Source organism: Lottia gigantea (assembly GCF_000327385.1).
Source record: "Lottia gigantea unplaced genomic scaffold LOTGIsca_53, whole genome shotgun sequence".
Taxonomy (NCBI): Eukaryota; Metazoa; Mollusca; class Gastropoda; family Lottiidae; genus Lottia; species Lottia gigantea.
This window is the reverse complement of record NW_008709815.1, coordinates 123,006-149,051: the sequence shown is the minus strand read 5'-3', so window position 1 is coordinate 149,051 and position 26,046 is coordinate 123,006. Positions and strand designations below refer to the sequence as shown.

The following is a 26,046-nucleotide window of genomic DNA, read 5'->3' as shown; positions in this document are numbered from 1 at the left end:
GCAATTTTTATTTTATTTCCAATGAATTATTATTATTATTGAAATATATTTATTACTATATAGTGTTTTTGATGTTAGTATTTATTAAGATTGTAATAATTGTTGTTTATCACTTTACCGTCCAGGATATCACCTACCGTTATTTGTGATGTATATGTATGTATGTATAGATGATTCTAGAATGTCCACAAAATAGTCAGAACCTGAAACATGTGGTCATGAGTTTCACGCTGTGTGATCTCCGGACAACTGACCTATTTCAGAAGGTGTATTGCTCTTCTTTTAATATACATGTATTGAGCACTTTTTGAACAGTGAAAATATTTTGTAATTGTCTCCATCAAAATATGATAATTATGTCCTCATGTTTTCTTCTTTTGCACTGGAATAAGCAATGGCTAGGCTAAGTCCTTTTAATTACAATGAATATTCCAATTCAAGACAAGAGTTTTTCTGTATGTAATTGTTATGTTTATGTGGATATTCTTTATATTAGTAGATTGTTGGTCAGGTCTATGTTTATTCATAATTGGGATTATGACTGACTCATAGATTTTTTATCTTATATTTGCTGGTGCTATTTTTAAGAGACTAGATGCTTTTTTTTTTAAATATTTTCATTGCCGTCCAGTGACTTTAAACTTGAATTCATCAAAGATTTACATTGTCATCTAATCACTGTATGCTTGTTTAAAATTTGGTTTGACAGAAAAGTAGTACCGGTAAGAAAACTTCACTTCATGCATGAACAGCATTCATCAATAATAATTTTTAATTAAATCGACAAATTTTTCTTTTAGTGTGTAAGAAATGTCGAGTTCAACTTCAGTTTCTTCCAATTAAAAACATTTCCATTTCTTGATTATGTTTTTATCACTAATCATTATCAATCCATTTGCATTTGAATTCCATTTATAGTGCCTATTTTCACTATATTTATAACAAACACTGCCAAAAAATAATCAAGCATATGTCAGCTTTGTGATTCAGAAATATTTCCTCATTGAATTAGTTGCATTCCTTATCTAAAATAATTCCATATAATGTCAATCTAAATGTTCATTTGATTCATTTTAATCTTTGTATATTGTGTGATTGTGTGCTAACAGTGTTCATTTTGCCGTCCAATATTTTCCATCCAATTTAAGTGGACAAACATAATATACAATAACAATTTTAATAATAAACTTTGTGTTTTATTGTACTTTTTTACATTTTTTTTTTCTTTTTTTGTAACATTTGGTTAATTAAAAAAGATTTGCTATATATATATATAAGTTTTTTCTCTTTCCAGTAATTCAATAATTTCAACTAAATATTCTTTTATGTTTTCAAAGAAACTCCACAATCAAACTTTCTATCCCATAATTTTCAGTTATCAAAGTATTACATCAAATGTTGCAATAACTGCCATGAATCAACTATGCAATATTAAGTATTTTGAGATGAGAACGCAGTAAATTTATCCAAAACCATTCATTTGCATTTGCATTACCAATTTCCCTATCAACCTAATAATATGACAAGACACTGAAATGGTATCAACCAAACTATATTCAATAATGTGCTGGCACCACCAAGAGGTCTGACTTAGAAATATTAAACTTGTTATTAAACTGGGCCATTTACATGAGTACCACTATTCCTCCAGAGGTTCTATCTATTATAGATACAGACACAGTGTTAAGTTTTTTTTAATGAGAATTATTAGAGTTATCTAAATCATGGTCATCAGGATGATATAATTCACTGAGTAATCTATATACATAAGATGGGGCATTACCACCACTGAAATATACAAACAATCAAATCAAATTACTTGAAGGAAAATCAAATTCAAAAGTCTTTATCGCAAAAAAACTTTCCAACTGGGCCAATAGACTGATTGCTTCAATTTGAAAAAGTATCGTTTACATAATTCAAATCAGTCACATTCACAAATGTTGAAATATTAAACACTCGCAAAAACATCTCAAAGCATCGTCTCTTTAGTGTAGAAAAAAGAATGCATTTGTTAACTTACATGTTTGAGATAAATAATGTGACTAACTCTGGTGGAACATAATCAAATACTGGATTGTGAATCTGGGCTTTAGCTAGAATTTCACCCTCAGAAAAAGGCAATACTTCATGTGGACTCACAAACTTGTTAAAGGCATCCTGAAATATTCCACAGCCAAACCATTAACCTCATCCAATGTTAATGTGTCATAATGTGGATAATCTTAGAAAGATCAAGGCTCAAGGACCAGCTGGTAGACAGGATCCTCAAGAACCTAAGTTGTATATTTGTGGAAAAAAAGGATTTTTTGGAAATTGGAAATTACTTTCACAGAAGTACAATGTAAGTTGTTTATCATCAGGAAATGTCAAGTTAATATTGTTCAAAATGAACAATGAAAAAATAAAATTCCCAATCTCATTATAAACAATATTAACTGGTTTTTCAAAACTGCTAATTTCTTATATATTTACCTGGTCATAGGAACAGAGGTATTGTGGTGATAACTTAAACATGGCTGCACAAACAATAAGCTGAAATGATATAAAAGTATAATCTATGAGACCAATTTAATTAATCAAATCTATCTGAAAGGAAACCACAAGGATATGTGAAGCAAATTTAATAATTATATAACTCACTGGAACAGAATAGTGTTTGGCTGCAAGAGCTATAGCATGACTTCCATTGATGGCTTTTAATCTGAAATATATTAATTAGTTTTAGAAATGTAAAGTCATATTGCCGAATTATGAAGACTGGAAACACTATGTTGTGTGCAATAACAACAATTTTTGTGCTGTGTACACAGTATAGCACACTGGTTAAGACCAGATTTTTTTCCCCATTCAAATGATTAGATATTTTTCCATTTCAGCTGTTCATTCTGAAATTGCAACACTGACATGGGGAAATCAAAGTGCAAAGTTCCTATATTGACCTCTGAGAAGTGCCTAAATAACTGAGTTCCTTTTAACAAAGACATATATGATGAAATGGATAACAATACTTACCCTCCATTAGCCATAACTGTATGAGTTCCAATAATAACTTTATTAACTCTAGACATGATAGCAAATACAGCTGTATCATTAATTACCATAGTTTCTATACCAGATTTAGCCAAACTTAATGCTAATTCTTGACCCTGATATTCACAATATAAATTTCTTATCAGTATAATAATATTATAGAGAATGGACTTACTATAATTATGTTGGGTAATTATATTAGAACATGAATGTACAATTTGAATGTACAAGTAATTATGATTGTGATGTCATAATGTGACTAGATTGTATCAAATACAAATATTTTTCAATATTATATGACAAATATACTCACATAATAAAATGGTGCACATTCAACAACTATCACTTGAAACTTTCTCTGTTTGGCTGCATTCTGTAAAATAACATATCAAATACATATGCAGTTTTCAATACTTGAGTGACATACCTTAGGTGACAAGTGATAACATATCTGGTCAGAATTTAAGGAAACAGATATCGTAACTTATATTTGGATGCGCTTCAAAATCTCCCCATAATGCATGTTGGTATCGAAGGAAGCAATGCAACTATTATTAGAATTTGGAGTGCTATACCATTAATACTCATAAACAATCCAACTCAACCTTGTATGTTATTAAAAGAGAGGGATTATTTGAAAATAATCTAACTTACTTTTAAAAATTCTTCTACAGTTTTTGATTTTCCACAGGTCATAATAACTTCATTAGCATGTATATGTTCTAAAGCCTGAGCTGATATATTCTCAGCACTGAAATTAAATAACAAAATGAAGAGTTCAGGTGTCTGATGATTGCACAAAGTTTTGATATACATAGTTCTTTGCAAATAATCAATAAACACCTTATTGTTTAGAATATATGTTCTCATATATACTGATAAACAACAAAATAAAGTATCATTTTCAATAAAAGATATGGACAAATACCTTGTTTCTAATTCTGATTTTAATTCTGATACAGCCTCTATGACAGATGCCTAAAATATTAAAATTAATCAATAAATTTGTGCCATAAAAGTCAAAATATACATAAAATTGATAATTATCAATTGAAGAAAATCAACCAAATTAAAGAAAATAAAATTCTGCCATTGGTGTTACAGTACTGCACTGCATTTCCAAAATAGAAAGTTTCAAAATCATTGATGAAGCACATTAAAAGATTGGAATAAAAGACTGCCTACCTTTAATGTTGGTGTTTGTGAACTGAAATCTTCAGCTTGTTTTTCTGATAACAATAATTTCTGAAAGGACAACATTAATCAAATATGGATCATCATTACTGAAGAATTTGTGAGAAAGTCTTGTCGATTATGGTATCTATAAAAATGGAATTAAATTTGAGGATAACTTACATGAAGTGAATCTTGAGATTCTTCTTCTTCTGTAGTACCTCTTGAAGCACTGAAATACAAAACTGACTTTTGAATTAAGGTCTTTTCTCTTGACTTATTCGAAGTCAATGAAGATCTTGTACACAAGTAGCATAATCATTGCTTTCTGAACACTCTATTTAGTAATAATAAATAATAAAAATCACCTTGTATATTCTTCTCTGATTATTTTTAATATTCTTCTCACCATATTACCTATAACTGTCTCTGATGGCTGGGATGACATTAATCTTTTACCTTCACTTTTCACGATATTCATCAAATCTCTGAATCGAACATATAAAATCTGCTTTAATCACATTTCTATGTTTGCTAATATGCTACATAGAATTATTGTTGAATTTAAATAGAAGTCAGTTAGCATAATAATAAAATAAGTATACTTACAATGCACTGGTCCATTTTGTCTGAGCTATAATTCTTACTAATAAATTTACTGTATTGCTGGCAACACTGTATGAACCTTGTTGGTTTCTGCAAAAAAAAAATTCTTATCTACTAATCATTATAGTAGCTTTCTAGTCAAATACGTAGTTGGCAGCCTAGTTCTCCTTACTGTCTAAATAGGCCAAAAGAGCCACTTTATTCGCAAGTAAAATGCATCATCTGATGTAAATGCAATTCTAATTTACTCTCTACACAGGCAACAGAATCATTCATTAGGAGAGATGGATTTGGAATGGGATGATTAGACTTGATTATCAAATTTCATAAAATCTTCAAGGTAAAAGTCAATACCCCAACTTCATGTCTTTAGTAAAAGATTCTATTCTCTCTTCAAGCTTCTCTGTATCACCGGCTGGCATTTTCACTGTGTAATAGACGACAGTAAGCAAAATATGATTTAAAAAACTGAAATTGGGTGATGAAAATTTACTCTTATCGGTTGTCTCCCCTTTTTGATAATTTTGATTATCCAGACACGCCAAAGAAATTCTAAAACAAATCGCGAGACTGGATAATAAAGAAAAGAGATAAACCAATATGGCTGCGCCCATTGAATCAACAAAAACAACAAATTAATTTTACTGAAGACAATCTTGTCTTTGGACAGCAGGAAATTATAAATAGTAGGTAGAATGCTGGTAACTTAACCTGTGTGATATAGTCGTATTTGATGACCCACAAATTTGATGGTTTGGAAATGGGTCTATTCAGAGTCAAGAGAATTCATTATAATGTCAATGAGCATGATTATTATTATTAGAATTTGAAGATTATGTCTTTCTATTATCTGTGTATGATTGTGATTTGTCATTGAGTGTCTGAACACGTGTTCTCATGTAGATATTTTTATCATTTTGGTATATTTCATTTTGCTATATTACAGATCAATTAGCCTAGTTCTCAGCAAGAAGTTATTCACCATGGCATTAGGAAGCGATGTACGAGATATCCTGGATCTTGAGACTCCAGACAAAGATCCTGTTACAAAGGAGTCTCTTATGAATGACAGCAAAAAGGTAATAGATTATTATAATACTTAAGTTTACTGCTTGGATAATTAATTATTCAAGATGAACAATTGAAGATATGGTATATTTATATTGTTGAAACAGTGTCTATCACATTGAATTCATTGTTATGAATGATGAGTGTTTTACGAAAGTAGTAAATAACCTAATATCATTATTTTTTTTATGTTTCTAAACTGTATTTTGTAGAAAAAAGTGAAGAAACCAGAAGCTAATGCCAGGAAGCCAGAAGGAATGCATAGAGAATTGTGGGGATTGTTATGGACAGACAACAAGTATTTTCACATTTTGTTCCTATTTTTGATATTGATATTGATGTCATTTTCATTTGTATTAGAATATAATAAAAAAATTTGGCCTGAATATTTTTCTACTTGGCATTATATGTTAATTCTTGAATGTTACATGGTAATAAGTATTTAAAAAAAAATATTATTTAAATTTTGTATTCTTTTGTCTTCCAGGAGAGATGGCCCACCTTTAGTTCCATCAGATAATAAACAAGGTTATAAACAGATGAAAGCTAAAATAGGCAGTAGTAAAGTTAGACCATGGAAATGGATGCCCTTTACTAACCCAGCTAGAAAGGTAATAAAACTTAATTTTCATTCAATTCTCATTTAGAAGTTTCAGTTTCCAATAAAATTTATTTGACATGAAACACAAAATTTAAAAATATAGATTGAGATATTGAAGTAGATATGAAGATTTATGTAAAGTCTGATTATATCAAATTTCAGGATGGTGCTATATTTTACCATTATAGAAGAATAGCAGATGAAGGAAAAGACTATCCCTTTTCTAGATTTAATAAGGTAAATTCTGTTATAAATTTCGAAAGAATCACAAGCATTCCTTCTGTCTGTCATTACATCTATTAGTTATGTTGCAATAAAATATAGAAAATGTCCTGTGAAAAACATACATGAGTGATACTCAGTGATACACATGATACTCAGTGTTGAAGTTCAGACACATCATTGGTATGCGTAATCCGTAATAAAATATGTTTATATTTTCAGACTGTTGATGTACCTACTTATTCTGATTTAGAATATCAGCAACATTTACATGATGATAGTTGGACTCGTATAGAAACTGATACATTATTTGATATGTGTAAACGATTTGATCTACGATTTATTGTGATTCATGATAGATGGGATAAAGAGAAATATAAAGAGAGGAGTGTAGAAGATTTAAAAGAAAGATATTATAATATTTGTAATATACTGAAAAAGGTATGTTGTCATGAGAAGGGAACTTTAAGTGTTTGTTGTTATCTTTATTGATCTTACTTGCTTTAATGTTAAAAATCTTTTTTTCTCAAACATCAGATTTAAAATACTGTTATTGATAAAATGTCGAGGATATCTGTAACAGTTAATCTTATGGTTGGACAATGCCATGCTGTTGATAGACACTCTTTAATTCCTTGGATTTTTTTGAGACAAAATTATGCTTCATTATATCAATGTACAAACATATATTTACAAACTTGTGGTGTGTTTTGTTAGGTTAGGGCTCCAGTAGGTACTGAACCTAAAATAAAAGTGTTTGATGCAGAACATGAAAGAAGACGTAAAGCTCAACTTACCAAATTGTTTGAAAGAACACCCGAACAGGTAGGATGAAAATTGGTACTTGTATATTGTAGAATTGCCCATTTATATAAATTTCATGATTTTTCTCTCAAATTAAATTTCATACAAATTTTGCTATTAAAAACAAATGGCAAATCAAATTATGTTATTCTTACAAGTTCAGATGAAGTGAAAAATGCTATGAATATGTGTATGTAATAAACAAATCAGTACTCAAAAACAGAATAACTGAGTCAACCTATCTATGGTGTATCCAGGGCAATATGTTATCATTATTATATTCCAGGTTGAAGAAGAAGAGAATCTAATAGCTGAATTAAAGAAAATTGAATTAAGAAAGAAAGAAAGAGAAAAGAAGACTCAAGATTTACAGAAGTTGATAACAGCAGCTGATAGTAATATAGATTCTAGAAGAACAGATAAAAGAATTGCGAAGAAGAAATTCCCACCAATCAAAACAAAAGAAGGCATGATGATCAAGGTGAGTTACGACGTCAGTTGAAGGTTTCATCATTATTCATACATAAGCTCTATCTTATCTTGATCTATACTAAGGCTGTGACTATTTGCTGCACATAAATTCAGATTGTTCCTAAAATTCCTAAGGAGCACAGCTGAAAAGTTTAGTACTATACTAGTCTGGATTTTACTTTTTGCTTTTCATTCCTTTCTGAAATTACTATTTTCAGTCCAACCCTGAATCTTGTGGAATCAAATTCCCTGATTTTAAACAGTCTGGTGTTTCCTTGAGAAGTCAGAGGGTAAGTGGAACCGTTACATAGATTATGTCATCTGCCAGTTTCTGATTCTATGAGGTATGGTAGTTTACATCAACAGCAAATCATAGGTGGAACAGGAGACCAATTATCAGTATACATTAGTGTTGTCCTGTAATATTTTATTTTTTATTTTAAAGATGAAGTTACCAGCATCTATAGGTCAAAAGAAAATGAAAGCTATAGAACAAGTCTTAGGAGAATTGGGTATAGGTAAGTTATGAAATATACACTACACATACATGTCTGCTTGTGTCAGTGAAGAACTCTGATTGTTACTGACAGAGAAGCACTACACATCTGTGAATTTACCAAAACAAATGATACAGGAAATACATTCCTACCAATGCAGCGTTATCTGACTAAGAGCACAAATATTTTCTGATTTAATATGGCTTTTACATAAATTTTTTTGTCAATTTTAGAGTTCAATCCTATACCAACAGACGATGTAGTACAGAATTTTAATGAATTGAGACAAGATATTGTTTTATTGTATGAGTTAAAGATAGCCCTAGCTAATTGTGAATATGAACAAGAAACATTACGTCATAGACTAGACACTTTAAATGGTATAAAGGTAGGCAACTTAACTGTTTTTGGATCATTCCAAAGTTTCCACTAAGATTTGATCATTTCCATTCAATTGATCAGGTTTGAAGAAAATAATGATCATACTGAATTAGGGTTTCTTCTATTTACTCAGTTTTAAACATATCATTTATATTTTAAGATGGAACATTGATTGGTAACTGTCCTAACCTACTCAGTTATGCACATATTTTTATTTATTTGTGAATGATAGTTTTCCTTAACTACCGAATATTGTACATGTTGCTTCTATTTTTAGACTGAACCCCTGGATCCCTCTTCTGCTCCACCAACACCATCTGCTCTAGATACATCATTACTAAATATATCTACTGGTAGCTTGACACCACAGATACAGGTCACAGAACTACATGAGGAATCACCCAGGATAAAAACAGAAGCTGTTGATGTAGTTGGTACAGATTCTTCTATAACTCCTAATGTAAGTTTCAATATTTTAGCATTCACAGGTTGTCATTTAACATTTACTTACACCTTGTCTGCATTTTAGAGATATATTATTTTTATTCTAACTCAAGGGATCTGCACCTACTATAGCAAAAATGTAATCTAAGCTGAGATTGAACCTTGGTCACGAGGAATTTCCTCTACAAGTCCTTGTGTCCCATGTTGAATCAGTAGCAACTGGATATACAAATCTTCTAATAATCATATATTTCAGAGGAAAAGAAAAGCAGCATTAGAACAGAGTAATTTAATGAGAAAGATCAAACAGAAAGCCTAGATATTGAATATCTATATGTTATATATATATAGTGGTTATATTAATTGTTGTCATTGTAATATACATCATATTCATATTCAACTGTAATAAATACATTATACATCTTCTTATCTGAGAATAGTTTTTCCTTCTTTCATACTGCAATTTTCAGTATTGTGGACACATTTGTGCACTGGAACAGCCTATGATATATTGAGGTTATAAAACCATACAACTATATGTTCTACCAAAACAAATTCACTAAATAATCTGTTATCTCTCAGAGCATACTGCCCTACTTCTCCTAATGACTGATTGAATATTATAAATAATGAAATGTATGAATGTTCTAACAAATTGCACACACATTTTTAGATTTAAGTGCCTAATAAAATGATATACTGTATACTATTAGATCACCATTCAATAATCTATTTGATAATAATTTGATGATGATAATTTATAACAAATTTGTCAAGTAAAACAAAGGATAATATAGTTAAATACAATTAATATATGACAGTACATCAAAAGTATGTGTAAAAGCAGCACATGTAGGTAAAAATTATCAAAAATAGGTTTTGTTATAGGGTAGTTTTAAAGCTGTACACATTTTGTAACAAAGAAGTTCCACAGACTTTATTTTGAAAGTTCCACAGACTTTATTTCGAAAGTTCCACAGACTAATTTCAAAGTTTTATAGACTTCACTTCCAAAGTTCCGCAGACTTAACTTTCACAATTCCACAAACTTTCAAAGTTCCATACTAATTTTTTAAGGGTCACAGACTTTAATTTCAAAGTTCCACAGACTTTATTTTCAAAGTTCCCCAGACTTCATCATCAAAGTTCCACAGACTTCATCATCAAAGTTCCACAGACTTCATCATTGAGGTTTCACACATAGAATAGTAATTCAACAGATGTGAAATTCTTTAAAACAACTAATCTTAATCACTTGAGATTCTACAGATTCTAAATCAATCCTCAGAACAATTCTTCCTATGCTACTATCAAAATAGTGAAAATTGGAATCCAAATTGTATGGATTATTGTCATATACTTTACTTAGAGATATTTCCCTCTTCATATAATTTATACACCAACTGAAAGAGAAGGATCTGGTTATTATATTTGGAAGTAGGGGAATACATATCAACCGTTTGTTCAAATGAGCTCTTCAATCTGACAACTTAAAATATCATCACTCTATAAAACATGTATTGCTTGACAATCTCAGCATCAAAATTGCTTCAGTTTTTTCCTGATTTATTTTCTCATTTGCCTGCATGTATTAGAGATAAATTCTAATCTCAGACAGAGTATAATGGGTAGCGTGCATTTCTTACAAGTTATTGGAAACCTTTCAGCATATTTCTCATAAAAGAGTGATAACATATTTTAAGCTAGTCCAATAAATATTAACATTACTTACACTTTTAAATTTAGTGGCTAGGTTATCAATAAATGTTTCTGATGTTTTCCCTTGTGGTATTAAAGTACTGAGAGCACGACCAGGTTTCTCTCTGTCATATTTCTCTTCTAGACCACGTGGTATATAGTCTGTATTAACATCCACCTAAAATATCATTGTCACAGTTTTGAAAATTGATTCAAAAGGATGTAGGGGAACTTTACATAAAAATATTCCGTTCTCAGTGAAATCATGGGGATATCAGGGTTACTGGATTGTTACAAACCAGTAAAATGCAGCTCCAAAGTATTAGATTTCTTTCAGAGAACATTCGAAATATTTTGAATTTACCAGAACAAAAAGTTTTAAAATATCTAAGAAAATGCCAAAAAGAAAAAATTCAGGTACAGATGGCATTCCTATTTTAGAAATTTTTGTGATTTTCTTATCAAGAATAAAATGATATCAACATTTAATGTGTATGAGTTGACTTACCAATCTATTCATAGGAACATCAGTAACCAGTTCATCTTCTCTTCTAGCATCACATATTCTTACAAATAATGATGATCCTTCTAGTAGTCGAATCTAGGAAGCAAAATATGGGACATAAAAATCCGATTAGAAATGGAAATCTTAGGTAATTAAGGGATTATCAGATTGACGAGTTGGTAATCAAGTTATTGTAATACCATGCAGTGATTGATGGCTTTATATTTCATTTCATTAAATTTTGCATTTGACAGACATTGAAAGCCATGTAGCGGCTAACCTATACTTGATGTCCGATAGAGGATATTGACCGTCGGTCATATGAGCAGCCCTGTCATGTCCGGCATATAGAGCCAAATCAACAGCCCTGTGTTAACCAAAATTCAAAAGACCACAAAGAATGGGAACTATAGAGTTTCTCAGCTCTTAACCATCTTCCTGATTTGACCCAATTTTTTTTTTTTAATCATGTAATGTGCTACTTAGATATATTCCAATTAAAAATGTCATTGTCCTTTTATCAATACTTACATTATGGCTTCTAATATTTCTTTCCATCCATTCTTTACAAGGCTCTCTAGCTAACTGTTTGAGAAATTGTTGATTAGGTGAACCTTTAAATAATGGTAGTTGAAATGATGTGGTATAGGTATAATTCTCTTTAAATATCTGTACCACTGTCCAGGCCTAGAATATACATATAAGAAATAGAGATTGGCTGTGCGACCTGTTATCCCTGATTATCAATGACTAGTTTGTGTTTGGAATCTTCAGACTGATATTAGACTCACCTTGCGGGGTTCTATTTATACTGTTCATGGACCCCAGTGGAAGGTTACGGGGGTATGGGTATTTTATGGGTAAAATATATATAGTCAAATAATACCATCTTGATAGTTTATTAAGAGCTATATAAATATACCTACATAAAACTGGTAGGAGTCTAAGAAGTTTTGGAAAAAAAAGGCTCCAATGAAACAAACATTTCGAGGAAAAAGGAAGATAAGTGCTCTTTTTAAGTAAAAGAAAGAAATAACCATTTTATTAAGGATGTACTACCTAGTCCTTGGCCAAATTTGTTTTGACTGATTGCCTGTACTATTTGCAACCAGGTTACTGGAATAATGAAGAAAGATAACCAAGCAAATAAAGCTCTAACCATCTGATCTACAGCCAGTCCTTAAATAGCAGGATAGATAGTATACTTATCAACAAGTTTGATGATGTACAATTTTATACCAACCTGTTCAAGTAGACCATATTTATAATTATCTTTAGAAGCAGACACAAAGATTTCTTGTAGATGAATAACAGCAGTGAGAAATCTATGATAAGATCTTCGTGGATAATGCTATCAAAATAAATGTATTAAACAAAATTAGTAGAAATGGTAATATAATTCAATGATTTATTTACAAAGATTTTATGAATTTATTTATATACATAATGTGTACCACTAATAACTATGGAATGCTAAAACGGAAAAAATCCAACATAAAAAAAATCACATACCAAGAAGTTGAAATTTTTTACCAAGAAACTCATATAATATACCAAAATCTTTAATCAGTAACCAAGAAATTCATACCAAGTACCTTGAAGTTTACATTTTATACCAAGAAATTCATAACAAGTACCAAGAATTTTTGGTATGTGATTTTTTTTATGTTGGATTTTTACTTTGGCATTCCATAGATAACAGCAATAGACAAAGTGTTATATTGGGTTTGAGCAATTAACAATTAGCCTTACCTTAAAACCATCTCTCCAAGCAGGTGATGTATTGGTGCTACGTAGATCTATAGAATCAGTAAATACTAGTTTATCATATGTAGCATGAGGTGCTCCCTGAAAATAAATGTTTGTAATACATCAACTTCTAGGCAAATACTATGCCAGATTTAAACTTCTGACTCAATATGCATATAACTTGAGTAATGATAATGCTGAACTGAAATCTATTGCTAGCATGTCTCCAACTGGTCTTTTTGAAAGATTAGTTCTGTTGTTATTGTTGACATCACTTACCAAGTAAAATGCACCTGGTGGATTGATACATATATGACCATGAGTGAAGTTTGACCATGGAAGGTTCACAGCACTGTCTATAGATATCTGGAAAAACAAATCATAAAATCATGTGCTAAACAACAAGCAAATTTTATCTTCCATCATTCAAGCTTACACGGTACATGTATTAGTAATTGAAACTTTATCAGGAGTGCTATGCCTGGCAAATCAATATGAATTTCAGTCAAATCTACAGCACTATTTTAGCTTTTTCTGCTATTCTAAGAAAAAAGATAGTTTACCTTGAAGCCATGTTTAGGATTATATTGACAGATTAGATTAAGATCTTGTTCTAAAGGACGAACATCTAGACTTTTGGTAAGTTGATTCTGAAATATAACACAAAATAAATTAACCATGGGCCATCATGAGGGTAATCATAGCAACATGTTGGTTGGTATTTGTAACTAGGATTTATCTTCATTGGCATTTGAAGACCAACCAAATGAGAATGTCATGCAATGCATAAGAAAAAAATGTATAAAGGTATACTCTTCTAAGCATAGCAATAGAATAATGCCATTTATATGCATAAGAGTGTAAAGTATGAAGATAAAGATTAAAATTTTATCCTGGTGTAATCAGGATACAGATAGAGTACCTTAATATATTGTTCCATATTCTTGTCACTCTTCATAAAACCTGTAGTAGCTTGAGCATGTTGAGCTACAGCATCTCGTGTTGAAATCTGAGGACGTTTCATCATACCATGTAATAATTTATTCTCTCCTTTTAGTGGCTGACATTTCATAGAATAGTATATTCTATCAGTATATTTTGGTCTTGGCTGCCATAAACCCAGTCTTAACCAATCACTCTGAGGTACTTTACTAGACTAGAAATCAAAATAAGGTCAATATATTAAAGGATTATTTCTGTATCTTTGAAATGTGATCCTGACTAGTTAAGATAATAATAATTTGAATAATTAAGTTAATAAACAGTAAGCATTTTGTCTTTTCTTTCAAAACACGATGCTTGCAACCATGACTAAGAATTCTGTCCAAAACTGATAAAATATTATTTTCTCACTGTTTATTTTTTGTAGAACAGTAAACCTGTTAGCCTAAGATAAGTATTTAATAATTTGATGGATAGATGGATTTAGGGACAGGACAGCTCATAACAGCTTTTGGAGATGAATTTACAAAGACAACAACATAGTAACATGATTTTTTCCAGTTAAGATGTGTATGTACCTCTAATGGTTGACCATCTGGACCTTTTGGAACTTTAGCTATTCTCACTAGAACTGATGAACAAGGTATTAATCTGATATTATTATTACGTAAATATCCTTCACTTAATGGATCAACACCATTAGGTCCTGTACTGTACAGTCTTAGTTGATGAGCTCCTGTATTCAGGGAGATCTGAAATTATCAACATCATTTTTAGAATTAAATGCATCATTTCCCACTCTCTAATATCCTTGTACCCAACCTGGGGTGTTTTCACCTCTTGGGGATGTGGGACTAGGGTGTCAGGGGTGTGGCCAACTGGTGTAGGAGAAGAATTTATTTTGAGTTGTGAAAACACCTCACATCATCACATGCTGGAAATGTGGATGAAACAAATTTTTGGGGGTGTGAAAGGTCCAGGTGATTGCTGAAAAAGGTTAGGAACCACTGCTCTAAATCTAAGTAATTTAAGGTTTCAACCCTTGAGTATTAAAGACCATGAATAAGTTATCTTACATTGAAGAGGATGCAAACCGAATCACCTAGCCACCATGGGTGTAATATAAGTACAATAAATCACTGATCAGTGTTAATAATCGTAAACAGTGTCTATACTAACCTGAATACCAGCTTTATCTACTGTAGGTTGTCTTTCTGTACCAGTCTCAGTAAATAGGTTGAGAGTAGCATAACCAACTACTGTTAACTTTTTATAGAAACTATCAATGGTATAAATCTAGAAAAGAAATAGAACATTGTTCATCTGGTTGCCTCCTTAATATATAATTGCGTATATAATGTGCACACCTTCACACCTTCGAGTATCTGTTAATCAAAATGCATTATTCAATTTTTACTTGTCACATCATACATTGACTTCCATCCCAATTATTTTCCCTCAAAAATTCAGGTTTTGCAACTTACCTTTAACAAGAGTGTACTAGTTGGAGGTATAGTAGAGTCTCTAAATTCTTCTTTATGTTCATAGATAGGATTATAAATATCACTATCTAATTTAACATTAGTAAATATATCTTTACCATAGACCTCATATCTTCTATCTAATATTCTTCCTGCTACCTATAATATACAAATAACATCAATAAATTCAAATAAAATTCCTTCCCAAAAAAAGTATAGTTTTATATTCGACATTGATTTTCAAGGCCATACTTACTTTAGAAAATGTCACTGAATCTGGTAAAAATCTACAGCCATCAATATAAACATCAAATCCATCACCTGGTAAATATGGTTCTGATGGTGGTCGTTTTCTGTCTAATGGTAACCAAGCATACTGAAAAATAAGATTGTGTTATATATTAATTCACACTATTGGAGGGAGAAATATTTTGCGAATTTTTTGTTAATTTTGGGGCACTGAGACTATACTACTAGATAACAAAAACACTAAATGAAAGAGTGATCATGAAGGTGCTCCAGTCCAAACTTAAATCTGAGATACTTCCAGAAGACAAACAAAAATGGTGAATATGATAAGCTTAGTAAAGAATGGCCTACCTCTGGTATAGAATCTTCACCATCACTGGAGAGTTCACTAGGTGTCAATGATCCTGGTCTAGCCATTCCTTGGAATATATTAATCTTTAATGTAGCTCGACCATATCTCTTCCATTCTCTATTATATGCTACATCTTCAAATGGTATTCTAGAAGCTTCTGGTGTTGGTGGAGCAAACAGTTTTAATGTATGGGTTCCGGTATTAATTCTCATATGTGATGGATCATAATCAACTCTACTTCTAGCTGTCAAATCTAAATACAATAGAAATAATGATTTCAATATCAGCAACTAAAATAGATGGCTTTCTAAGCATTCTGAGACCACATCATACATTCCATGAGCTCTAAACTCTGCAAGCTCTAGTACGTGTATGTAAAATGGTCTTTTGTATACTTGATCATGCACCATCAGACTTTCAATGAAGTTATTTTACAACCATCTTCATCATCAATAGAAGCAAATCTATATGCGGTGAGCTCCATTGCATCTTTGCATCTACTCAATAATATACACATTTGTTTCAATTCTATTACCTCTTAAATGTGTATGAACCAATGGCAAAGCAGTCCAAGCTACCAAGGTTTCATCTTCATAAGGTGAAACTTCTTGATTATCAAAATACACATCATCTGGTCCTGCTGGTTTCTTCTTTAAATAAAACCTGGCTATTAACATCATATCTCCTTGAAACTGGATATCAGAGAATGATGCTTCTTGTTGACCAAATACATGGTAACCTTGTTTAAAATTAGATCTGACTGCTGTTGTACTACAAGTCACTGGTCCAATACCAGATTGAGCAACCTGGAAAATTAAATAAATATCATATCTCAATAGACAGATTAAAAAATACAGATACCTCCTCATACAGGGGAACAAAATGTATTTCCTAGGATCACTGAACATTTTATGTAATCCATCAATCATTAAGGTATGACTTTGTTTAACTATTGAATATCTCTATGGTTTTAACCTCTGAGATACATAAAATTGGGAATCCAAGCTATTGATATCATAATGTTGATTCTAACCTTTCCAGTTGAAGCATAATAAACACTGAGCCGAACTTTCCCTTCTCCTGGTTCAGCAAACTTTACTCTATCAACTTGAAATCCAACCAAAGGTTCTAAATTGGGATTTCCTTGCATTGGATAGTTGTCAAGACGACTGAAATAGTACAACCAGAATTAGCTTGTAGTCAACATATCTCATGAAGTAGTCAGAAGTGTCAACGCTATACGACCTAAAACAGTAGTTCTCTATCTTTTCCAATCCTTCACACCCCCTTAATTTTCATCATCCACATTTCCAGCGAGGTGAGGTAAGGTGCAGTCTTAATTTTTCTCCTACTCCAGTTGGCCATCCAAATCCCCAGGGGATGAAAACCCCAAAGGAACCAGAAGACTTAAAAACTGATGAAAACCATTGCCTAAAGTTGTTTAACTCAAAAAACGTGAAATAACAATCAAACACTGTGTCATGGTAATGTATTCTTGGATCACTATTGATAAAACTTTAACATCTTTAACAAATACCAGTGATGTTCAGTTACTCAACTCAACAATTGGAATGCAGGGGAATTTTACAGCAATTTTGTGAGAATAAATGACTTTTTTCTTCTTGAAAAGAAGTTGATATAGATGACCTACCTATGATAGAGAGATAATGGTGGGCTAGCTGATGGAGGTGGTAATACCATTACAGGTGATACATTAACTTGTTGTAGAACTATTCCTCCCTAGAAATACATAACATACCAGATAATTTCAAACCAATCAGTTCATGTACAGGAACTTTAGGAAATTGCCAGTTTCAACTTCCATGGTAGCTCAGTTTACCTTCTTAGGTTTTCATTCTTATGTCAGATCATTGTTATGCTCATCATGGAAAAAGATTATCAGGATATAAATGCCATGTTTACCTGTGGAGCTAAGCTATATGTTTCTTTATTAGAATCAGCTATAGTAGATGTAGAATGAATTCCAGCTTCGTGGCTGTGTACAATTCTATAGTAGATTTCAGCTTGTCCATACTTCAAAACAGAAACAAAATTATGATCCAAGGTCTTAAACATCTTTGGAATGCTAGCACAAGTTTCTATAGCAAATTTTATTCTGGCCATGTACATTCTTCTATTAGAAATATGTATTTCTTGATATATTTTTGCATAAAAAAAGTGCAAGGGTCTGCCCCCAATGAGAAATTTGCACAACTATGTTATTTTTTACGTCTACAAATACAATACTTACGAAAAAAATTCAACATAGATTTGTTGAAAATAGGGGGTTGGTTAACTACAATAATATGTTGAGGTTGATAACATACCTGTGGTATTTGTGCCAGGTCATTACTAGGTAGAAATGGTTTAATTGGTACCGTACGTAATGGTAATCTGTATCTTCCTACCAATAAACTATTTATCTCATTAAACAATGGTATTTTAGTCCAAGCTCTGGTGATTAATCTAGTTTCATCATGTTCAGAACCAGGTCCTCCAGCACACTGTAATTCTACTACTATACCTAAATCTGATTCTGGTGGACATCTAAAAATATAAAAACATGACAACTCCTTATACATCTTATAAGTATCAAGACTCTCTGAATAATTTTTCAGCTCAAATCAACATAAAGGTACTTATCTAACACAATAACTGTATGCAACTTTTGTAAAAAATATATTTCAGGAATAAGAATAACATAAGAACTGCTTAACATATTTGTAAGTCAACCTGTTGTGTTTGTTTTTTTGACGATGCAGTCATTTAGTTAACAAATTAGATTATCTTCACAAAACTTTCTGACAGCATTTATAATTTCAGAAACGCATCAAAAGAAATACTCGTATCAGACTCTTTAACATTTTAAATTATCATATTAGATCATACCTAGTGACAGGTTGCCGTGCACCAACCAATGCACTATTAGTATTAAAGCCTTCAGGTCTGGTAGAAGGTTCCGCATAAACCATTGGTAATACAGATGGATCTCCCATTTTAGATGTGGTATTGTGTAAACCAACTATTAGTCTTACTGCAGTTACACCAGGATCCAAATTTAATACAAAATCATAAAATATCACAAAACCAGCCCTGTAAATAAATGAAAATGTTTTTCATGACAGATATGCAAACAACAATCACAGGTATTCGTTCATATTTACATTTGAAAATGACTATTTAGAATTATCATGATAAAGTTAACTCTATGAGGCTTAAAGTTAATAAAATGTACATACCTGATTACAGATACTGTATCAAGAACTATGTGAAGAAGATATTGTTTAAAGGGGCAGTGTCAATTTTTGTTTTATAGAAATGTAATTAGAGGGAGTATGCCTTGTTTTATGAGTTCCATTTTGGTTACTCACTGTTCAGTATAGGTTACATTTTTTTTCATCATTAGCTTTCTTTCAAGCCCTCCATAATGAGTATGATATTAATATCTCAAATTGTATCCTGTATACACTACCACTTTAAGAGCCAGAATTAAAAAAAGTCAAAAAGAATATCTTTAAAAAATTTGAAATTAAGCGGTGTTACAATGCAACATGTTTTTTAGCCTATTTTTGTAGTGGTTCTCAGAAGTATTCCAACTAACCCAGATAATTTTTTTCTGCGACATTAAAAGCTCCTGTTCTTCTTTTCAGATGAGGACACCAAATAGATCAAAGTATTCAGGCAAGCCACACTATTAATTAAGCTATGTTATCAACCAACAAGGGACAAAAGAGTAACACATTTAGGGAAAACTAATTTATTGAAAGAGAAACAACAGAAATTGAAAGATATACTTGATTTGAGAGAAATAGAAATTGTATAATATAATTGTAAATATAATCTATTATTATATAAATTTATAATAAAAACTCTTATAAAAAATCTCTTCAGAACATTGGTTTCATCTACCCTCAATCTTTCACACATATATTATAATCATTTAAACTCTGTATATCAATTATGATCAAACTGGACACCTTCATCAACACCTGGTATTGGTCTATTCCATATATCATTACTTCGAGATACCATTCGATTACCTGGTCCTGGTCGAGGACGTATTTGTGAGGGTAGACGAAACCTAGGTCCTGGTGGTCCCATTGGTCCTATTGGTCCAGGAGTTGGTCCCATTGGTCCAGGAGTTGGTCCTCCTTGTCCTCTAGATACAATTTCAATAGGAGGACCTCCACCACTAGGAAATCTACGTTCTATTTTATAACCCTCTGTTGGTATCTTGACTTCTGCTCCTTCCTCTATTACTTGTGGTGGAATATATTCTTCTACATACCAACTATACCCTCCTCCCCCTCGTCCCCCGCCTTGTTTTCGTTGTGGGGGCCTGAAAATTACAATCAGTTCATTAGATTATCCTGATCATCTTTGTAACATTTAATCATAAAAGGCTTTAAATTATATATGAAAAATTTTATTTGAAATTCTTCTTGAATAATTTACAATGTATTTATATCAGTTGCTTGAATTCTATTTTTCTTATTTGAAATCTTTAGAAAAGAATTGAGAATTTAATAATAAAAAAAAAGTTAAATTGTGTTAATTCATTATTAATATATTTGTATATCTAAGATATATTAATATATTATAAAAGTTTATATCTTAATAATGAAATTAAAAAATATAAAAAAAATTATCATATCCACCTCTACTATTTAATGACAATATGTAAATATAATATAAAAGATAACAAAAATGATTTAAAACCTAATTTATTACACCATACAGTAGTCTTAATTGTATACTCAAAAGAAATTCTTCTCAATTAACCAGCTCTGAACTTTCTACTGTTCTTGACGTATCCAAATAAATTATGCGCATACTAATTAGTTGATTAATATTAGTTAATAAAAAAAGAAGCTCTACTTGTAATATCTCATCAACAATATCATAATCATATACAAACTCTTCAACTCGTATTGGTGGCGGTGGTGGTAATTGTAGTGGTATATAAGGTTCTGGTGGTGGTGGTTCTGGGGGTTTCGGTGGTGGTGGACACCTTATATTATGATTTAAATTTCATTAGAGAGTATAGAAGAAAAGTGTAAGAAAGAAGGTGTTTTATCAGCACAGTCATACAAGTTTTCAACTAATAATATTGAAATATTGTATACTATTGCTAAAAAAACATTAGAAGAAAAGTTAAGATATTTTCATTTTCTAATTCACAATCAAACTCAGGATAAATTTTCTTATCGTAAGTTATGGTGCCAATGAAACTGTTTTTGTTGGAAAAAATTCAAATCATGTAAGGCCTTGTTGAAGTATAGCTCAATTTTTGATTGTTTCATATGTTTAGAAAATATCTTAACCTCGTATTAATAAAAGCACCTAAACTACAGATATATATGCAAGAGATACAATTGTGAAAAAATATTAAACTCTACAAAAATAGAAAATTTACTTTGAATGGTTTTATGACCAATGTGTGTGACTGTTCCCATGATTAGTATAACTGTAGTTTAGGTAGAAAATAATGTTAAAACATAAGAATGGATTACTACATGCACATTAAAGGTAGAGGCCACTTACAGTTTAAATTTCTATGTTATAATTTGGGTCATATTCATTCTCCAAACGGTGATGTGTGCCGACCCATGTATGAGCTACATTAGGATCAGGATACGCATTTGTATTGTTCATGTTATTGTAGCTGCCTTGCCCATAATTTTGTCCACAGCTACAACTGAAACTAATAGTGAATTTTGAAATAAATTATTTTGGCTTTTTGAAGTCAAATCTCAAGTATTGGCAAAGTGCAGTCAGCGCTTTTATTTTGACCAAATATAAATTATTTGACATAATTCTGAATTTCAGTTTTTAAAAGATATGCAATGTGATGTTCTGTGGATTGTTTTGGATTTGGATAATTTGTGCATGTAATAAACTATTCTAATAAAAACATGGGCACTGACTGGCACATCACCCATACAAATTATAAATCACATTTAAATAATAATTCATTTACTTTCAATTTATCATTGATAATATTATATTCATGATTACTGAGTTAAAACTTTTTGTTTATTCTTTCAATGCATTACAGTTTACCATAATTTTTTCAATACGAAGAAAATAAGAATCCATACCTTTGAGAGCAGCGACATTGGCTGTTTAGACAAAATTAGAATTTCATTTTTAACAGGAAAAACATTCAACGAAAACTAGCGAAAATTGAGGGTGCCCATTGCAGTGTGATATAACTGTGAAATCATTATAATTTGAAGGATTTGCTCTTGAAAATTTTTGTGAGGATTTTAAATTTGTGGATGGTTTTTTTTATCAAATTTTGGTACATTTCATGGATATAGGTTATTGTGGATTGTCAATCAATAAAAATTGATCCCTTCTGAATAATAACTGATTTCACAGCAGGCTGTGTCTAAGAGAGAGAACAACAGTTTTCTGTACCTGACTTACTTATATTTTTATATTAAATTGGATAGGGTAATGAAAAACGACTGCTGCAACTTAAATAGAAGGTTATCTGATCAAGAGAATTAACTTAAACTTCAGTCTTCTTCACATAATTCTAGATACATATTTCTTATCATTATCAATATCTGAGCATAAAAAGAACAAGACACTTTCTTATGGTTCCAAAAATGAATCCCACTGTCAGATAATGTACAATATAGGATACAATGATTGCAGATAAATCAAAATTTGACACTTACTGGTGATCATAACAACCTTTCTCAACATGCTGAAATAGGAAAGTAAATATCAATTACAAATTGTTAAGACAGTATGCTGGATATTGCCAAGATAAAATATGTATTGTCAAGCAAGATCTACGATTCTAACCCCACTTTGATTTTATTATAAAAGTTTCAATGATTTTTGTTACAGTAAAATTTCAGTTAATAACTCAATGATATTACTGGTATTTCATAAAGCAATGTATGGTTTCACCACTATATAATCCAGCACTATCAATTAATGTGCTCTCACTGTTTTATGAAAAACATACAGAAACAGATCATAAAACAGTTGCAATATCTTAGACCATTCTCAAGGGCTTCTTTAGAATGGCACAGCCACCATACAAGTCCATAGAATAAAATTCTTCATCTAATTCAAAAGACAATAACTCTTATACACCTATACAGTATAATAATAGTTATAGAAACCTACTGTATGTTGAATATTAGGAGGACATTGTGGTTGATGTATAACAATACTCTGAGGTTGAGCTTGTTGTTGTTGTGTATTTAATTCTAGTTGTAATCGTGTTCTATCTATGATTGTATCTTGACGTAATGATTCCATATTCTGTTGTAGTTCATACATCTTCAATAAATGTTCTTGTTGTAATCTTCTAATCTCTCGTTCAAGTTCATCTAAAGGTATCATCATACATTTTCACCAACATATCATTTATTTCAGAGATTGTGGATGGTAGGACTATAAGACTAATCTCAGTCTTTTGTTATTAATCAATCTATTTGAGTAGGCTTATTTCGATACATTTTGACTATGTACAGGGCAATCAAGCTTTTACCAACATCTAAGTTTCAAATGAATTAGAAATCTCATCAATATAAGTAAAAGTCTAGCTAGGATCTTGCTTACAAGCTTTCTTACCAAGTTCCATCAAAATCAATCAAAAGGCCATGTTCTCTATGGATAGATGGACAGACAGACTGGGGAGACAGTTCAACCCCAAGGGGTTTGGGAACCAAAGTTATTCAAACCATAGGCATCCAATTGCAGAGCAGTTGGAAATCCAGCTCACTACTACTTGGGTATCTCTTTGCGGTGAATGTCACAAACATATCAATTCACATTTCACTTATTAAGATTGGTCTAAAATGGAGGAAACTGTGTCTGCACAATTGTTTTCGTATTTTGGTTCATTATTTGGACTTCATGCTTTACTAAAGTGATCTTAGTTTCCTATGGTTACGAAAAAGAAAAGTAGTCAGAAGTTTCAAATGCAACTCTGATGCAAGATGTGTTCGAAACTCATGGCCACTTTTATTATTTGCAACATACGCAACTGGTAATCACTATGGTGAGGAAACATTAAGGAGATTAATTCAGATATCATTCTTATCATTTACAAGCATCTGTCTTTGTCTCATCAATGAAAGAAACTAATCAATAGTGCAATGATCTGGGTTCTTAAGAGCATTTTTTTTTAAATACTATGCAATGGGGGATAAGTTTTTTGTTGGAGCTTCTTCAGCAGAAACAAAGCACATGGCTACAGCTTATACTTAGTTAATGCTTAATAATTAAAGAGAATCAAAAATTTAAAACCAGAGTAAAGTAAGAAAGACAGTCAAGAAATTAATTTTGAATATAAACATAAGCTGAGCCATGTACTTTACTCCTAAAAACTACACCATCTTTATAAAAATAGAAATTTATTTCTTAAAATATACAGATTTATAAACTGTCTTCTTTTAAATATACAATTTGAAAAAAAAAAATAATTGATAAACTTTCTAAAATCTAACAGGTAAGTACAATTCTCAGCTTATGCTTATAACAAAGAACCAAATTAATGAGAACAAGCTTGTTTACATTTTCCAGTTGTCAAAAAAGTTCTAAATAAAAAGGTTGCACACAGAGAAACACCAAGTGCTAAACACAGAAAAGAAGCAGAAACATAATTCTAAACTAAGAGTGAAGAATATATTGTTTGGAGTATTGAAAGTTTAAAATATTATATATATTTTCATGAAAGCTTGTTCTAATCAAAATGGTTCATAAAAATTTGGCACAAAGGATTTGGCAAGTTCAGAGGACATTGTAAAATATATTCAGCTTTGGAAATTGGCAATTGTTTGGCAATCCAGATACATACACATTATTTGTGTGATTTATGTGATTTGTGTGATTTATGTGATTTATGAGACTTATGTGATCGATGTGATTTATGTTCTCTAGCACTGTGAACAACTGATGCACTATCATTAGGTATGATAGTAGCAGCTGTAGGAGCTCTACTAGACATTGGAGGTACATGCAAAGTGTGTGAATGGCCATTGCTGTGGTGTTCAACACTTGCAGTAATTGTTGGTGGATCCGCTGGAGGAGCAACAGTGGTTGCTCTTGCCTTTAGCTCCTCAGAGGTAGGTGCCTGAACAGCTTGTTGTGGCTGTTGTTGAGGATAATATTGAGGATATTGTTGAGGATAATAATATTGTGAATAGTTATATGGCATTTGAGGATATTGGGAGGAATCATTGCCAGAATCAAAAGGGATATGTGTGAAATAAGCTGAACATATTTGACAATCTCCCGAACCCCCCGTATCATTGTTATCATTGTTTCCAGAAATTATAATGATTTCATCTTGAGCCTTTCGAGGAGAAGGGAGAACTGGTGAAGGATAGTTAATAACTGTTACAGGTGGTACTGAAATTATAAATAAAAGCAAAAAAGTGAAAAGATTTGTTGTTGATTGAAAAGTGTTGGTGTTTCTCTATGTGCAAAGAAGTTGATTGTCAAAAAGAAATTAATGAATTTATAGATCTTATGAACCTGGGTTTTTAGCAGAAACATCATTACTTATTCATTAAAAGTCACTGCTTTTTTAGTTTCTGCTTGTTTTTGACGTCCAACAAAATTGTCTCTGAATCTGTAATTCTTTTCAGGTTCTAGAGGAGTTTTGTTTTGATTGACAGTTTGTTTTGAAGGTGGATTTTGATTTTTGTTTTCATTTGTGTTAATATTATTAACATTGCCTTTCTTAAGTTCATCCTCAGATTTCTTTTTGGCATTATGTGCTTTCTTTTTAGCCTCAG

General features: G+C 31.3%; 5 protein-coding genes across 5 annotated transcripts in view; 1 reads left to right on the top strand and 4 right to left on the bottom strand.

The window, feature by feature from the left end:
• Window positions 1–1,178: 1,178 nt before the first annotated feature.
• LOTGIDRAFT_204385 (hypothetical protein) lies at window positions 1,179–5,316 on the bottom strand. Its single transcript, XM_009062718.1, has 13 exons — window positions 5,167–5,316; window positions 4,816–4,902; window positions 4,575–4,694; window positions 4,390–4,438; window positions 4,219–4,278; window positions 3,962–4,011; window positions 3,688–3,784; window positions 3,347–3,406; window positions 3,016–3,149; window positions 2,644–2,704; window positions 2,476–2,535; window positions 2,024–2,160; window positions 1,179–1,788 (listed from the first exon to the last, which is right to left on the bottom strand). Exons 1-13 carry the CDS (start codon window positions 5,232–5,234, stop codon window positions 1,695–1,697), a joined length of 1,077 nt encoding a protein of 358 aa, XP_009060966.1. The 5' UTR covers window positions 5,235–5,316; the 3' UTR covers window positions 1,179–1,694.
• Window positions 5,317–5,795: 479 nt separating this feature from the next.
• LOTGIDRAFT_179116 (hypothetical protein) lies at window positions 5,796–8,908 on the top strand (the record flags this gene model as incomplete). The annotated part of the gene is made up of 10 exons (XM_009062717.1): window positions 5,796–5,891; window positions 6,093–6,178; window positions 6,368–6,491; window positions 6,644–6,718; window positions 6,926–7,144; window positions 7,421–7,528; window positions 7,794–7,988; window positions 8,197–8,268; window positions 8,424–8,496; window positions 8,709–8,908. The coding sequence occupies 10 exons, from the start codon at window positions 5,796–5,798 to the stop codon at window positions 8,906–8,908; spliced, it is 1,248 nt and encodes a 415-aa protein (XP_009060965.1).
• Window positions 8,909–9,575: 667 nt separating this feature from the next.
• LOTGIDRAFT_234580 (hypothetical protein) lies at window positions 9,576–19,272 on the bottom strand (the record flags this gene model as incomplete). Its single annotated transcript, XM_009062716.1, has 20 exons — window positions 9,576–10,703; window positions 11,033–11,176; window positions 11,507–11,599; window positions 12,035–12,190; window positions 12,747–12,854; window positions 13,256–13,351; window positions 13,532–13,618; window positions 13,816–13,902; window positions 14,175–14,408; window positions 14,773–14,946; window positions 15,374–15,490; window positions 15,679–15,834; window positions 15,932–16,051; window positions 16,276–16,529; window positions 16,812–17,082; window positions 17,310–17,445; window positions 17,928–18,016; window positions 18,200–18,310; window positions 18,604–18,823; window positions 19,166–19,272. The coding sequence occupies 20 exons, from the start codon at window positions 19,270–19,272 to the stop codon at window positions 10,662–10,664; spliced, it is 2,802 nt and encodes a 933-aa protein (XP_009060964.1). The 3' UTR covers window positions 9,576–10,661.
• Window positions 19,273–20,230: 958 nt separating this feature from the next.
• LOTGIDRAFT_165674 (hypothetical protein) lies at window positions 20,231–23,644 on the bottom strand (the record flags this gene model as incomplete). Its single annotated transcript, XM_009062715.1, has 4 exons — window positions 20,231–20,615; window positions 21,195–21,287; window positions 22,966–22,994; window positions 23,426–23,644. 4 exons carry the CDS (start codon window positions 23,642–23,644, stop codon window positions 20,231–20,233), a joined length of 726 nt encoding a protein of 241 aa, XP_009060963.1.
• Window positions 23,645–24,646: 1,002 nt separating this feature from the next.
• The window catches only part of LOTGIDRAFT_234578 (hypothetical protein), a gene marked incomplete at its 5' end in the record, with an annotated part of 5,677 nt that continues 4,277 nt past the window's right edge, over window positions 24,647–26,046 (bottom strand). Inside the window, one exon of the mRNA XM_009062714.1 lies at window positions 24,647–25,657. Coding sequence (XP_009060962.1) covers window positions 25,107–25,657 — 551 coding nt within the window. The 3' untranslated portion in view covers window positions 24,647–25,106. The remainder of the gene's footprint in view (window positions 25,658–26,046) is intronic.

Bases quoted from the DNA above. Each gene is read 5' to 3' on its own strand.
- LOTGIDRAFT_204385 (XM_009062718.1), bottom strand. From the start codon at position 5,234: ATGCCAGCCGGTGATACAGAGAAGCTTGAAGAGAGAATAGAATCTTTT. The intron at 4,012-4,218 runs GTAGGCAGTCTT...TTAATATTTTAG, and splicing joins CACAAACACCAACATTAAAG to GCATCTGTCATAGAGGCTGT. The intron at 2,161-2,475 runs GTAAATATATAA...GGAATATTTCAG, and splicing joins ACCTCTGTTCCTATGACCAG to GATGCCTTTAACAAGTTTGT.